At 46.3% G+C, this 13,877-nt stretch overlaps 6 protein-coding genes across 6 annotated transcripts; 5 read left to right on the top strand and 1 right to left on the bottom strand.

Moving 5' to 3' along the window:
* Positions 1-257: 257 nt before the first annotated feature.
* On the top strand, positions 258-1,211 carry N7478_003005 (uncharacterized protein; the record flags this gene model as incomplete). Its single annotated transcript, XM_056919219.1, has 1 exon — positions 258-1,211. The coding sequence occupies one exon, from the start codon at positions 258-260 to the stop codon at positions 1,209-1,211; it is 954 nt and encodes a 317-aa protein (XP_056782377.1).
* Positions 1,212-1,215: 4 nt separating this feature from the next.
* Positions 1,216-1,650, top strand: N7478_003004 (uncharacterized protein; the record flags this gene model as incomplete). The annotated part of the gene is made up of 1 exon (XM_056919218.1): positions 1,216-1,650. One exon carries the CDS (start codon positions 1,216-1,218, stop codon positions 1,648-1,650), a length of 435 nt encoding a protein of 144 aa, XP_056782376.1.
* Positions 1,651-2,266: 616 nt separating this feature from the next.
* Positions 2,267-4,873, top strand: N7478_003003 (ankyrin repeat domain-containing protein; the record flags this gene model as incomplete). The annotated part of the gene is made up of 8 exons (XM_056919217.1): positions 2,267-2,480; positions 2,532-2,556; positions 2,616-2,710; positions 2,848-3,190; positions 3,246-3,541; positions 3,603-4,123; positions 4,183-4,776; positions 4,850-4,873. 8 exons carry the CDS (start codon positions 2,267-2,269, stop codon positions 4,871-4,873), a joined length of 2,112 nt encoding a protein of 703 aa, XP_056782375.1.
* Positions 4,874-5,585: 712 nt separating this feature from the next.
* On the bottom strand, positions 5,586-7,442 carry N7478_003002 (uncharacterized protein; the record flags this gene model as incomplete). The annotated part of the gene is made up of 5 exons (XM_056919216.1): positions 5,586-6,805; positions 6,868-6,972; positions 7,035-7,167; positions 7,226-7,297; positions 7,359-7,442. 5 exons carry the CDS (start codon positions 7,440-7,442, stop codon positions 5,586-5,588), a joined length of 1,614 nt encoding a protein of 537 aa, XP_056782374.1.
* Positions 7,443-9,707: 2,265 nt separating this feature from the next.
* Positions 9,708-11,161, top strand: N7478_003001 (uncharacterized protein; the record flags this gene model as incomplete). The annotated part of the gene is made up of 2 exons (XM_056919215.1): positions 9,708-9,782; positions 9,845-11,161. 2 exons carry the CDS (start codon positions 9,708-9,710, stop codon positions 11,159-11,161), a joined length of 1,392 nt encoding a protein of 463 aa, XP_056782373.1.
* A 152-nt stretch (positions 11,162-11,313) lies between these two features.
* On the top strand, positions 11,314-12,447 carry N7478_003000 (NAD(P)-dependent oxidoreductase; the record flags this gene model as incomplete). The annotated part of the gene is made up of 4 exons (XM_056919214.1): positions 11,314-11,343; positions 11,397-11,582; positions 11,647-11,978; positions 12,045-12,447. 4 exons carry the CDS (start codon positions 11,314-11,316, stop codon positions 12,445-12,447), a joined length of 951 nt encoding a protein of 316 aa, XP_056782372.1.
* Positions 12,448-13,877: the final 1,430 nt, after the last annotated feature.

Raw genomic sequence — 13,877 nt, 5'->3', positions numbered from 1 at the left:
GCTATCGTATGTGAACATGGCGCCGCATTACAGCGTGGCGGGGAAGACCAATTTATTAGTGGCTATGCTTTAGCCACCAAGCCTCTACCCAATAGCTGAAAGTTCGTGTGTTTTAGAAACTTCTCCTTCTCAGACCCCAGGCCGTCTGTCAGATTCGATTCAGGGGGTCATTATAGCATGATCTATAGTGCTCCTCCATTCGGCGCTAAGAACTCCTCTCATGTTGATAGAAAGCTGGTGCATGCACTGGCGTCAATATGTCGCTTCAGTCAGCATCCTCCACAGCATCCTCTGAGACTAGGTATACCCGGCCCTTGTTTCTTCGAGATTTTCATATAGCGATGATTTGCGCCTTACCACTTGAATACGACGCTGCTTCTCTTCTTGTCGATGAGTTCTGGGACGAGGGTGGCAAACAGTATGGACACACCTCGGGAGATTCGAATACGTATCGAAATGGCCGGATCGGAATGCATAACGTCGTTCTCATGCTTCTTCCAAGTATGGGGAAAGTCGCAGTCGCAAGATCAGAAGCCTGTCTGCGCACAAGTTACGCAAGCTTAAGACTTGCTTTCCTTGTTGGTGTTTGCGGTAGTGCACCTGGAATTCATGAGATACTTCTCGGGGATGTTGTCGTTAGCGACGATGTTATTCAATACGACTTTGGCAGACAGTACCCTGGAAGCTTTATTCCAAAAGAGTTAGTTGCTTCTTTGCGCGGCTCAAGCAAGGATATTCGAGGTCTCATCGCATACTTCAGGACTGAACCTGGGAAAAGAGACTTGCAGGGGGATGCAGCCAAATATCTGAAAGCTTTGCAAGAGGCATCCATTTCTCGGGGCTATCAACATAGTTATATCCCTCCTGGAGCTAAAGAGCATAAGCTTTTCGCAGCATCTTATCATCACAAACATAGAAGGTCATCGTGCAACTTCTGTCATAGAGAGATAGAAACATTCTGTGAGGAAGCTTCCAAAGCACCTTGTGCCGAGCTGGTCTGTGACGAAAGAGAGCTAGTTTCTAGACAGGGCCTCCAGAAACGGGATCAAATCCCGCAAGTTTTTATCGGACGTATCGCCCCAGGAGATACTGTGATGAAGTATGGAGAGCACCGAGACGAGGTTGCAAAGCAGTACGATGTCATTTCCTTTGAAATGGAAGGCGCTGGAATTTGGGACGAGGTCCCAAGTATCATTGTCAAAGGGGTCTGAGATTATGCCGACAGCCACAATAACAAGTCATGGCAGCCAATTTGCTGCAGCCACTGCAGCCTCAGTCACGAAGTCCATGTTAACTCGATATAGCCTTACCAACGGCACCGAGACGTCTATGCGGGTTGCTGATATCCGTAAAAGTCGCAGCGACTCTTTGAGCACCAAATCAAAGGAAAGACTGAATATGCAATCTTTGTCTTTAGTTGCAGCCGTTCGCAACGGTCAGTGGCAGCCTTTGCAAGATTCTATCTCCCATTTCCAACGTGGTCTCTCCGGTCCCCAGTTTCAAGAATTACGTAGCACCAGAGCAGTTCCAAACGTCGATTCTGTCCCCATTTTCACTGCTCAACTTGATTATAATAACAGAAACAGAAAAGGAACCAGCATTGGAGTAGATTTTACTCAGTTCTGCAATCCGTTCGGAAGTTCTGTGTAGCCGTTGAAAGTTTTCCGTCATGGCCCTCCAAACTTGCTGTTCTATTGTGGGGGAGTCTGAAATTAACAATCAATGTGAGATTACACCCGAAACACTCTCTTGGGGCTTATACTTGTTTCACTCAGCTAACAATAGTAGATGATATTCAAATTGCCTTCATACTATGAGGCTCTCTCCAACTTCTTTATGAAGCTTGGTATTTTTTGTCCATCTTCGACAGACTACAAAGAATTTTTTTTGACATCATCAGAGCTTCGAGAGTCTCTCGTTAATTTCTTTTCGTCCGTTACATATTGCTGCAAACATTTGATCGAAAACGTTCAACGCCCCTGTGCGTATCAAACATCTCTCGAATGATCTAGTCAACTCTAACAAATAAGCAGGGCACTATCAGCTCCTTGGAGCACTCTGGGCTACGTTCGAGCAAGAATTGAAGCCTCGCCTGGAAGAACTTCAGAAATGCCATGAGGCATTCGAGTGCGATTTGTGGTCTGCTCGAGTACGGAGTGATGAGCAGGAACTAGATAATAAACTCACCGGACAGGAGACTGAGATATTAGAGGATAGAAATAAGCTGAGATCTTTTATCTCAAGGGCAGGAAACAGGCTTAGCATAATGGAGTCTGGTCAGGGGCAGGTGAACATACAACGAGCCAAAAAAAGAAAACAAGAGCTTCTTGGCTCCCTTTCAACTCACGATTACCTGACTCCTCTCAAGCAAAGTCGACAAAAGCGCCATGGTGGAACGGCAGAGTGGCTTTTTGAGATACAAGAGTTTGATCACTGGATTACTGGTATCGGCTGTCCTGTCATTTATTGCTCCGGCAAGAGTAAGTCATTCTCCTGTGGCGACTTCAATATGAAATTTTGACTTTTGGCAGTTGGCTCAGGCAAGACAGTCCTCGCGTATGTATATAGTAACGATGAACTATCGTACCATGTGTCTACTAACTCAGCATTCACAGCGCGAGTCTGATTGACCGGATTCTAATCGAGAAGCATGACCCCGAAATTTTTGTTTCCTTCTTCGTGAGGTTTGATGACCACGAATCATTGAAGAGTGAGAATATTATCAAGTCAATACGATGGCAAGCACTAGACAAAGCAGGTTTCCCAGACGGTGTAGATTTCCTACTAGAAGAGGCACAGAGGACTCTATCATCTGAGAACATCTTGTCAAAATGCTAGACATGATAGCCAGGAGTTTGAAAAGGCTCAATATCATAATTGATGGGCTGGATGAGTGTCAAAAACGAGAGCGCGAGGACCTTCTTAATGCGCTTTTCTCACTTGTGTCTGTCGAATCAGATACAAATATAAGGGTATTTTTCTCCGGTCGCGAAAGCGTATCGCGGGAAGTAGAGAGAATATTTCCTAGACTGAAAAGCGTGTCGATGAATTATCGGGGCGCCCAGTCGGACATATCGACCTATATCGAGGGCGCTGTCAAAGGAAAGCTGCAAAGCGAAGAGCTGGTTGTGGGAAACAAGGATCTCATCGAAGAAATCAAGGAGGCCTTGAGAAATGGCGCAGATGGCATGTAAGTCACAATACTAGAATATCCCTGGCTATAGGGCCTTGACTAACCTCTCAAGGTTTCTCTGGGTCGCATTCCAAATTGATGAACTCTGCTCGCAGTGCCGTGACGACGACATCCGACAGTCTATCTGCAACTTACCCAAGGATCTTCCAGAAACGTTCAATCGTGCCCTTCGTCGTATTTTCTCGCGAAGTAACACAGATATAGCATTTAGAAGTTTTTGCTGGGTCATCGCTGCGAAAAGACCCTTAACTCTTGAAGAGCTCAAAGAAGCGATATTCATCGAAGTTGGTCAAGAATCCTTCAAACCAGAACAACTGCCCTGCAATATTTATCAGCTAAATTCGTTGTGTGAGAACCTGATCCATGTTGACGAAAGAGAAAAAAATAGTCCTGTTTGCACATCATATAGTTCGACAATTTCTCATTGAAGGAAGCTTTGAGGCTTCGCTTCACGATCTCAAGTTCAATATTGAGGATATCGATCACTACGCCGGCGAGATTTGTGTTACATATCTGAACTTCAACGATTTCAAAACGAAAATCATTCAAAAGCCAAAGTCTCCCCCGAGGCTTGGTATCGAGCCCATTGAGATAGCCCGAAAAGCTTTGGACAATGAGCAAAGATTGTATGATTATCTTCAACGCATAGCAGGGCTTAAAGCAGACTCGGAAGAAAATCTAGCGAGTATTGATGTCGCTGGAACACTGGCCAACTTGCAGCGGAATTATGCAATGTCGGCGACGAGGAAAATTCAGCTTAAGCACCATTACTTGGCATATTCATCAGTCAACGTGATTCATCACACATCACAGTTTCAGAAAAGCATATATAAAACGTGGGATCCTTGGAAGAATATGCTCATTCACGGCCACGAGCACGTCAGCTATCCATGGGGAGATAGACTTTTCAAGCCGGATGACCTTATCATGGTACGCTGGGCTCTCAAAAATAAACACTATTTATACGTCTAATCTATACCGGGAGAAAGATTTCCGCATCGATCATACCCCAGATACAACAAGCCTCGGCAATGGAAGGAGATCACACACTCCTCGATATTAGTTTGCACGGCGCCACCAAGCAAGATATAGACCAGCTACTACATCCTGCTATTCAATTTAATCATCCAAGTGTCGTTGAGAGGCTTCTAGCCGCAGGAGCAGACCTAAACGCGAGCGGAGATAAATGGACAGCACTCAATCTCGCCGCAAAATGTGGCTATCCAGATGTCCTTGATATACTCCTGGTCGCAGGAGCAATTCCCAACGGCCAAGGAGCCGATATAGAAAGAAGTGTGCGGGTGCCACTACAAGCCGCTGCTTGGAAGGGGCATCTATACGCTGTGGATAGGCTTCTCACCGCGGGAGCTGATGTTAACGGCAGCAGTGGTGGCGAGACAGCTCTACTACTCGCTGCTGATTCTGGTCATATAGATGTTGTTCAAAGGCTTCTAGATGCAGGTGCAGATGTTTCTATTCGTTCTGCAGTCACTCATAGAACAGAAATACAGCACGCAGTCGAAAAAGGTTACTTAGACACCGTCAAGAGGATCTTAGCTGCAGGGGCAGATGTCAACACTAGTGTTAGAGATGGTGATTCACTATTAAGGATTGCTATCGAAAAATCTTATTTACAGATTTTTGATGTGCTTATAGCTGCAGGTGCAGGTGCAGGTGTGAATATCCCGAGCAATCCGTCATTACTGGAAATTGTTGCTTCACATGGCAATATAATTACTCTCGACAGGCTCTTAGTCGCAGGAGCAAACATTCACACTCCCAGGGGCTCGATGGAACTAAAGATCGCTACTGAGAATCGCAATATGAAAGTTGCTAACCTACTGAGAGCAACGGGGGCTCAAGAGATATACACAGTTTCAAGGGGTCGTAAACGGCGATAAATAGCCGTTTCTGTTGTTCAAGGTCGCATATGCGACTTCGGGGAGAATAAATGTTTAGAGAGGAATGAATGGAATGAAATGAATCATTAATGTAGATCGAAGAATCATGTACAGTCTCGATATTAATTGCTAATGAATAGCAAGAAAAGAAAAGAAAAGAAAAGAAAAGAAAAGAAAAGAAAAGAAAAGAAAAGAAATGCAACGCCAATAACCAAGTTTTCGAAGAAGAAAGTGAAAGATGCAGTAGATGCACGGAGTATCACGTCTAAAAGAGGCGGACCAAGAGAAAAGAATCAAAAGGATGCATGGTTTGAAATTCGAGGTCTTTGATTTGAAGACCCGATGAGAAATTTGGCCAGCCATTGCAGATCGTAGATAGGCTCTTCGTACATAATCATGTAAGAGCTTGAGGATGTTGTTGCTTTGTGTAAGCAACGGATATATTGAAATACAAGCATTGGATACTCGATTCTGTTCGTAAATGTTGATATTTACGCAATTCGGTGATCAGCCTTCTTGTGTAGTGATTTGTGGATTTGAGACTCGCGTCGAATGCTCCACAGACAAACAACAACACCACAAAGGCCGGAGAAAAGGGTCACATAGTAGGCAGAGCGGTAGCAGAGTAACCCGTCTGGACATTGGTTTTCTCCTTCGGGCCCCGCAACAGAGTGACGATCATATACTGTGCCGTAAATAAGATTAAAAACGTTACCACTGAAAACTGGTGCCAGGGTCATAGTTCCCCAGTTCTGGGAGAGACCGCCGATACCGAAGGTGTGAGCGGTCAGAGCGGGAAAGACACCGAACAAAAAGCCGTATGCAACACCAGTGAAGGCTGAGACGATGACAAGGGTGTTGGGGTTCGAGATAGATGCTCCAGCCAACTGGGTGAGGGTGAAGACAGCCGCGGAAATAAAGAGACACCAGAAACGAGACATGTTGAGTTTCTTGACAAGGATATCAGACCCAATGCCACTCAGGAGGCGGCCGAGGAAGTTTCCGAAAGACAGGATAGATACATGCATAACCTGGCGCTGCTGGATGAACTTTGGTGTCGCACTATCGTCGTAGTATAGCCACAAAGCCTTGGTGCTGTTTCCGATGTTGTTTATGGTCATAAGACCAATTCCAGAAAGGAGAGCCATTGTCAGGAACAATTGCCAGAACTCGGCGTATTTGAGCATGGCCAGACCGCGGATGTCGGGGTGGTGTGCTTCTACGGCCATATCGTCAAGGAAGTCATCGTCCAGGGTATCAAATGATGGCCTGCCATCGGGTTTGTGCACCAATGACGAGTTTTCATCGCGTTCATTAATGTGGGAGGGACCCATACGGTTGTTCGAAACAGTTGAATGACTGCGTGCATGCGCCGAGTGTGCATGGTCAAATCCGGTGGAATCGTGGCCGTCATCGGGGTGCTCTATCACAATACTGCTTCGGCGCAGCCTTTGTGACTCGGGAACATCTGGGTTTTCGTTGTTGGGAACTGAGGAATAGGTCTCATCCGAAGGGTTCTGGAAGATTCGCATGAATGGAATAGACACCAAGGAGAGAATAGTAGTTCCACAGGCTAGAAGGAGAAGGAATCGGCCGGTGTCATCCTTGAAGATGAGTGTCGACACATTGGACCAGAACAAAGCGCTCAGACCGAAAGCAGCTAATGGGAATGCAGTCGCAGTACCTCGGTTCTCCCCAAAGTTAGATGCCGCTGTAAGAAGGTTCGTTAGTTTTGATACAAGGATCAGATAAGGGGTATAGTTTATGACATACCAACTTTAATGGCAGCACCAAATGCTGAGCAACCACCAGTACCAGTCAGGAAGGCGAAGAAACACAAGAAGATAATGGGGACCGATCCTTCACCATGTTGGTAGGCTAATGTATGTTAGATCATCTGCTTGGTTACAAATCGATTACCCAAGACGATCGCGACTTACCAAGATAAATTGGATAATATCCTAGGCATAGACAAATCGATCCGATCAGGATCAAGAGTCGTGGGCCCTTTGAATCTGTTAATAGACCCATTGGGATTCCCATGGCGTACATTCCCAAATTTCCCGCCGCACCCTGCCAAGCCGTCAGTACCGGAGTTTATCGTATAAAACGGAGATGTCACGCGACTCACGATCAAGTTGCTCTCGGTCGAAGAAAGCTTCATCTGGTGGGCGAACTGCGGGGCCCATGCTGAATATGCATACTATATTCCCGAATTGACCGATTAGCTATCGTGTTTCCAAAGAAATTCCGGAGACACGTACATTCGTTCCGCAAGATAAGGCAATTAGAGTGCCGGCAATGACCGAAATAATCCGAGCAGTGGTATGAGAGGAAGCGACAGTCATTTTGTGTATGTTGGAAGACTTCCCCGCCCTAACACAAGTTGTTCGTCACGAGATCGCACCAGTATCTCAATTTACGGGGGGTTGATGGGCGGAGATCGGGTCGCGCGTTTATCGGAGCGGGCGGTGGTTGGCGACGGTGGACAATAAATGGGGAATCGACCAGGAGAGACACATCGGAGCCAGGTAAAGAGTGACAAGAGGTGGAATTCGGCGAGAGAAAGGCTCGAGTGACGATGGGGGGGGCGAGTCGAGTGAAGTTTCAGGAGCGTCGTAATCGGCCTACGGGGAGGCCACGATAACGGAGAGCGGGCGCTCCACCGGGGCTGGACGGTAAATCCCCGGACGCGCCAAGCATTCTTCTTGCGCTTGTCTGAACAGTATACTACTTCGATTGGATATAAGAAATGAGATGCAGGGTTATTTAGAGAGGATATGCAGCTTTTAGTCTGCTTTATTGCAGTTTCTTCAATATAAACAGTGGGTCCATAGACCCCCATTGCATCAAGATAACCCTTATTGCGTCAGTCGGAAGACATGTAGCCATGCCTTTTACATGTGGCCATTAAAGTACACCCCTCAGTGTACTGGCCTTATCTCTATTTATATCATAGTCATATTCGAGGGCACTCGAGTAAATAGACCCTAAAATTAAGTTTCAAGAACGCCTTGTATGTTAACTTTCTCAGTATATACGAGCATACTTCGTAAAACATTGCTCGATGTAGTTTAGCGTATTTCGGCACTTGAGGAGGATAAAGAAATCTGATAGGAGCCATGGTAAGCGGTAAATTCAGTCACTGGGGTACCTTGGGGCAAATCGCAATAAAAAGTGCAGAATCGAAAACTACAAATTATAGATTAAAATCATAACGAAATCCTTAATTAATCACGCGTTGAACTAGTTATTGAGCTGAACACGCCTCCAGGGGGCTGAAAGTGGATCGCCAAGACTGCCAGGCCTGAGGCGTCATGTGACCTAGGATGACTGGTTATGTCATGTGGGCCCGTGCGTTGATTACATACTGCACAATGAGCCAACGAGAGGCTGTCCTCACTGATTGAGAGTCTACTCCATACCGTTGGTAGATTCACACGCATCTCTGATGCTCGATTTGGATAACTCCTCGGCCATCGTCATTTAACAACAAATGGACTATCAGTGACACCCGAACACAGCAGGAGACGTCAACCGAGGTCTCTCTACCTGCTCCATTCGTCTCAAGTGACTGAAGTGAAACGGCTCCAATGGCAGCCCGTGCAGAGATAACGGGAGAGAGACAGAGTCGCAGTCGCCCATTCCCGTGCGACGAATGTTCGAAACTATTCACAAGGAACGTAAGTGTCAATCTCTTCTCTTTCCTTTCCTGTCAATATCTGATGTAGGACGGCCGTGTCTAGGAAAATCTACAACGACATAAGCGCGCTCGTAAGTTTCTATAAATTAAAGGCAATCGTGCTTGAAGATAGTAATTCTTTGTTATATTTCAGGGCATCATGGCCCCACAAGACATGATTTTGAATGCGATAGATGTCACGCTGGTTTCACCCGAAGGTCTTGCTCATCCTTGCATTTTTCGTTTCATTGTTACTTACAACCATGCAGTGATGTGTTCAAACGACACCGCGGCCGCTGCCAGGTTGAAATATCTCTGGGTCATTCCACTCAGTCACAGCTCCAACTGGAACAGATCCCTCAGGAAACGGTCGACATGACATCACTTGTGGCTTCGGCTGAACTGTCGGCTGCAAATGCTACCCCCGATGAACTTCTCTGGGAGGAGCACAGTCCCTTTGATAATAGCATACCTCAAGAAACGCAATTCCACTCGCCCATGTATGCCTTCCCTCCTCAAGTTCAAATCTTTTATCGTACAGAAGGAAGTCTCTGGCTAACGCAGCACCACTAGCAGGGGCCATAGCAATTGTGAAGTCAATATCAAAAACTACTTTCAGCATTTCCATCCATCTTTACCATTACTACATCGACCTACATTTACAGCGTCGACGGCGCCAAAACTATTACTGAAAGCTATAATTATCATTGGCAGCTTGTTTTCGTCAAGCCCATCCAGTGATGAGCAAGCGCAGTGGCGTAGCGAGATATGGCAGAGTGGACAACAGGAGCTTCGGAGTATGGTACTGAGCACTATTACTGTTTGACCCCCATTTTAATTTGATATGATGGTCTAACCACGGTTGAGACAGGTCTTCAACGATTGCGGCGAAATCAGGCAAGCTTGGGTTATGCAAGCATGGATACTCTACATGATATATGGCGTTTACACAAAAGACGCAGTTGAGAGCAAAACTGCACGACAGATGTTGCGACAGCTTGTTGATGTCGGTACTTTATCTTTTACCCTTTGCACTCTCTTCTCGAGATTTTGTTAACCTAAGCGCAGGCTGTACGCGAGATCGGTCTTTCGCAGCAAGAAATTGCGATGCCAGAGTCACAATCCTGGTTGTATGACTCCGCGTATACTACAGGAAGTGAATCACAAACGCTATATGCTCGATGGACTTCCTACGCAGCTGCGGAATCCATGAGACTGTCGCTCTACACATTAGTATTCCTGGATTCGCACGCATTCTTGCCCTGCAACTCTAGGCCACTCATGTCTTCAATGGAACTTGGGTGGGAGATTCCCTTTCCTGCGAGCCTATGGGAGGCAAAAGATCCTGAAATATGGATTCGGAGGTTCAACGAATACTTTGGAGTCTCGGCATTCACGTTCACCGATGACTTGCTTCACCGGCCACGCGGACTAGCAACGGCTTCCTTAACAATCGCGACGCAGAACCTGATGACTGAAACACCTGGTGTCGATATATTATCCTCGCTAGAGGCATCTCCATTTACTACATTTTGCGTGCTTACAAATCTAGAAGCTTTGGTGCGGGACTTTACACGATGTTACTATCAAATGCCGCCAAGTTATTCTGACCCAAACCCATTCCATATCTTGACTCAGAACCAGACTAAGAGTTTTCATATGGCGATACGAAACATTGGGAGAATTGTCAAGAATATGACTTCTGCGAGTGAAAGTCCTCATTTCTTTCTATGGAGAACAAACGAGTTGTTCATCGTTTCTCTCAAGGTTAGCCTATGTCGACCTGATAGGTTGCTTATTGGAGGTATTGTTGACAACAGCTTGATTGCTGGAATGGCTGCTTCTACCCATCTTACGCGAGGCAATTTTGTCGCAATCCGACGATCTGCACCTTTGGTGCCCCTTCATTTTGGCGGCAACGAAGGTGTACTTGCCTTACTCAGTGACTTCTCTATTGCGCTTTCGAGTATTTTTGGCGAAGACCCGGCCAAGGTCACTCATGAAGCACCGTGGGTCACTGTCGCCAGCTACGGCATTCTATTGTGTATCTGGGAGGCGCTCAGACGAGCAACGACTGAGATCCACCTACATATAGATACATTCAATGATCTTCCAAGAACACCCGAGTCTTGTATGTTGATCTTTAACACACTCATGGAGTCCACTTTGCTCTGCTCCCAAGCCACCGAGCATGACCGGAGCATTCGCGATTCACGTTTATGGTCGACGAATCGGGAAGCCTTTTCCACTCTTTTAGAAGAGGGACAGTCATTGTTTGCGAATCTTATCAAAAAATTTTGCCAGCAAAGATTCGTGTGGGGTATTGGGCCCTCGATGTTGGCTGTGTTAAACGAACTTACCAACGGCGTCGCTTCTGCTTCATAGCAAGTGGAGGCTGTGGAGCTCCACTTGTGCTTCATGCCACATTTCGCTTCCACTGTGTTCTACCGCGAATTTAAATCAGCCACGTGAGATATATGGACTCCGTACGAATACCAAATATTCTTCGAAGCCCACTCTTTGAAAACAACTTGAAAATGACCTCATCTACGCGACGAGTTGGCTGGGTATGTTTGAACACCCGACCAATATCTCGACCACGTGATTTAACATCTGATAGTATGGCCTGGGATCTATGGGCCTTGGAATGTCATTGAATCTCCAGAAGTATTTTCAAGCGAATAACTTGCCTCCGCTTCACTACAGCAATAGGACGCTCTCGAAAGGAGATGCTCTTCGTGATGCAGGGGCTGTACCTGGAGACTTCGGCACGATGGTTCAGAATTCAGACGTGATTTTTACAATGGTGAGTGCGACTTCCTCTTTGTCGTCTCAAATTTGCGGGGTATTAAGAGGCTAACGAACTTCAGCTTTCCACAGATGACGTTCTCGTTGATTTTGTGAAGGATGTTGTTGCCATGGACTTTTCTCTAGAACGCAAAATTTTCGTCGATTCGTCTACAGTTCACCCAGAGACAGCTGAGTGGGCAGCGAAACATCTGAATGACTATGGTGCTTCGTTTGTTGCAGCACCAGTATTTGGTGCAAGTACTGTAGCAGCCGCTGGAACTCTCATATTTGCTGTGGCGGGTCCCGCTACAGCAGTCGAGACCATCAGACCGCTAATAATCAATATTATGGGACGCAGCATCATTGATATGGGAGAGGACGTGCGCAAGTCAAGTCTACTAAAAATCTCAGGGTAAGTCTATCAGTTTCCACTTTATGTTACCATTGATTCTTTGACTAAGCTCTCCTCATCTTGAAGAAATATTCTCGTGATCAGCTTCATGGAGGTCATTGCTGAAGCACAAGTCTTTGCGGAAGTGACAGATATTGGCACTCAGCAAATAGAAGAATTTATCGGCAATATGTTTGGATCAGTATTGCAAAGTTATTCTAAGCGGATCACGAGTGGCGCTTACGCACCTCCCTTGGAGACGGGGCCTGGCTTTGCAGCTGCCCTTGCATCCAAGGACATGAAGCACGCTCTCGCTATTGCTGGCGGTCATAATATACGTCTTCACACGCTTGAAACTGCTTCAAAGAGGTTAAACACTGCACGTGAGTATGCCGGTGAGTGCTTAGATAGTTCAGCTATCTATGGGGTCGGCCGGATGGAAGCGGGGATGTCGTTTTGGAGTCAGAATAGCCGGCAAGGAAACAATTAGTGCAATTCAATCCAATTCATGATATGATATGATATCAAACTTAAATTTAGCTACATGTGGAACAAGCCAATTATTGGGGAGAAAAACTTCAATGCTTGGAATCAAGTGAATTGAACCCAGATTTATTGTTCTGCGGGGGTACTATATCCCTATAGAGATAGAGACCGGCTAACGCTAGCTCGTTTTGACCACAACATCAATGGGTACATTCCTATCCAAATTTCTTTTCTTTATCCTTCTTGTATCACCAAGCTTCTCGCTGAGGGGGAAGCGCTTCCTTCTCCAGCTCAGGCCAGTATCTAACAGTCGTCATCCGCCAGGGCGGCCAGACTGGCCCCGGGTCATCTGGTTACAGGTGGGTCTTATTCAAACCTTCCTACACGAAGCCCGTATCTTGTCTGGGCTGAAGATAGTTTGATCCGGATAGCACTGCAACAGATAGCGATAAGAACCGTGGCAATCGATGGAGCTCCACCCCCGCAAACTGTTATCATTTCTGAAGCTTTGTTGGATCCTTTGAAATCTGGGGAATCGCCTATCGCTCACTAATTCGGAGGGCTCAACGGAGCATTTAAGGAGTTATGATGTCTCCGTTAAATTTTCGGGCCTGACAAGACGGGTCGTTCAAAAATAAGGCAAGATGACCGCGCTACCTCTCGGGCAGAAGCCGTCAAAAGTTTTTCCAGGCTATGACATGGAGCAAGTTGGCACTGACGTTCAACACGGCGATCTCAAGCATGAAGAGCTACGAGACATCGATCCAGCCTTACAGTTTCTGGATGCAGAGAATATCGAATATACACCCGAAGAATCCCGCAGGGTGCTATCCAAGATCGATCGAGTGTTGATGCCCTTATTGTGCTGGGTTTACTTGATTCAGTTTGCCGACAAGACATCTTTGAACTATGCTTCGTTGATGGGAATACGTGAGGATACTCATTTGGAATCCAATTCACAACAATACAGCTGGGTCTCAAGTATTTTCTACGCTGGGTATATATTCTGGGAGTACGTTCAACTGTCCCTGCTTCTACTTCACGCATTTTAATGATGGATTAGGTTTCCCACCACTTATCTGCTTCGTCGACTACCGTTAGGAAAATATACCTCGCTCAATATTCTAGCTTGGGGTGTCGTACTGCTGTGTCATGTCGCCACTCATAATTATGCGGGTCTCCTCTGTGTCCGCTTTTTCCTCGGCGCGTTTGAAGCGACTATAACTCCCGCCTTCGTTCTGTTCACCTCCTGCTGGTATAGACAGGATGAGCAGGGAAAGCGGATGGGTTTTTGGTTAGCTTGCAACGGCGTGGCTCAGATCCTTATAGCTTTAATTGCTTATGGACTGTCAGGTGTACAAGAGGCTGATATTGCTGTGTGGAAGATACTTTTCCTGGTACTCGGCATACCTACCGTCATCACTGGCGTCCTCT

This window comes from Penicillium angulare (assembly GCF_028827245.1).
Source record: "Penicillium angulare strain IBT 27051 chromosome Unknown utg000003l_segment0_segment0, whole genome shotgun sequence".
Lineage (NCBI taxonomy): Eukaryota > Fungi > Ascomycota > Eurotiomycetes > Eurotiales > Aspergillaceae > Penicillium > Penicillium angulare.
Note: the sequence above shows the minus strand (reverse complement) of the source record. Positions and strands in the feature narration are given on the sequence as shown.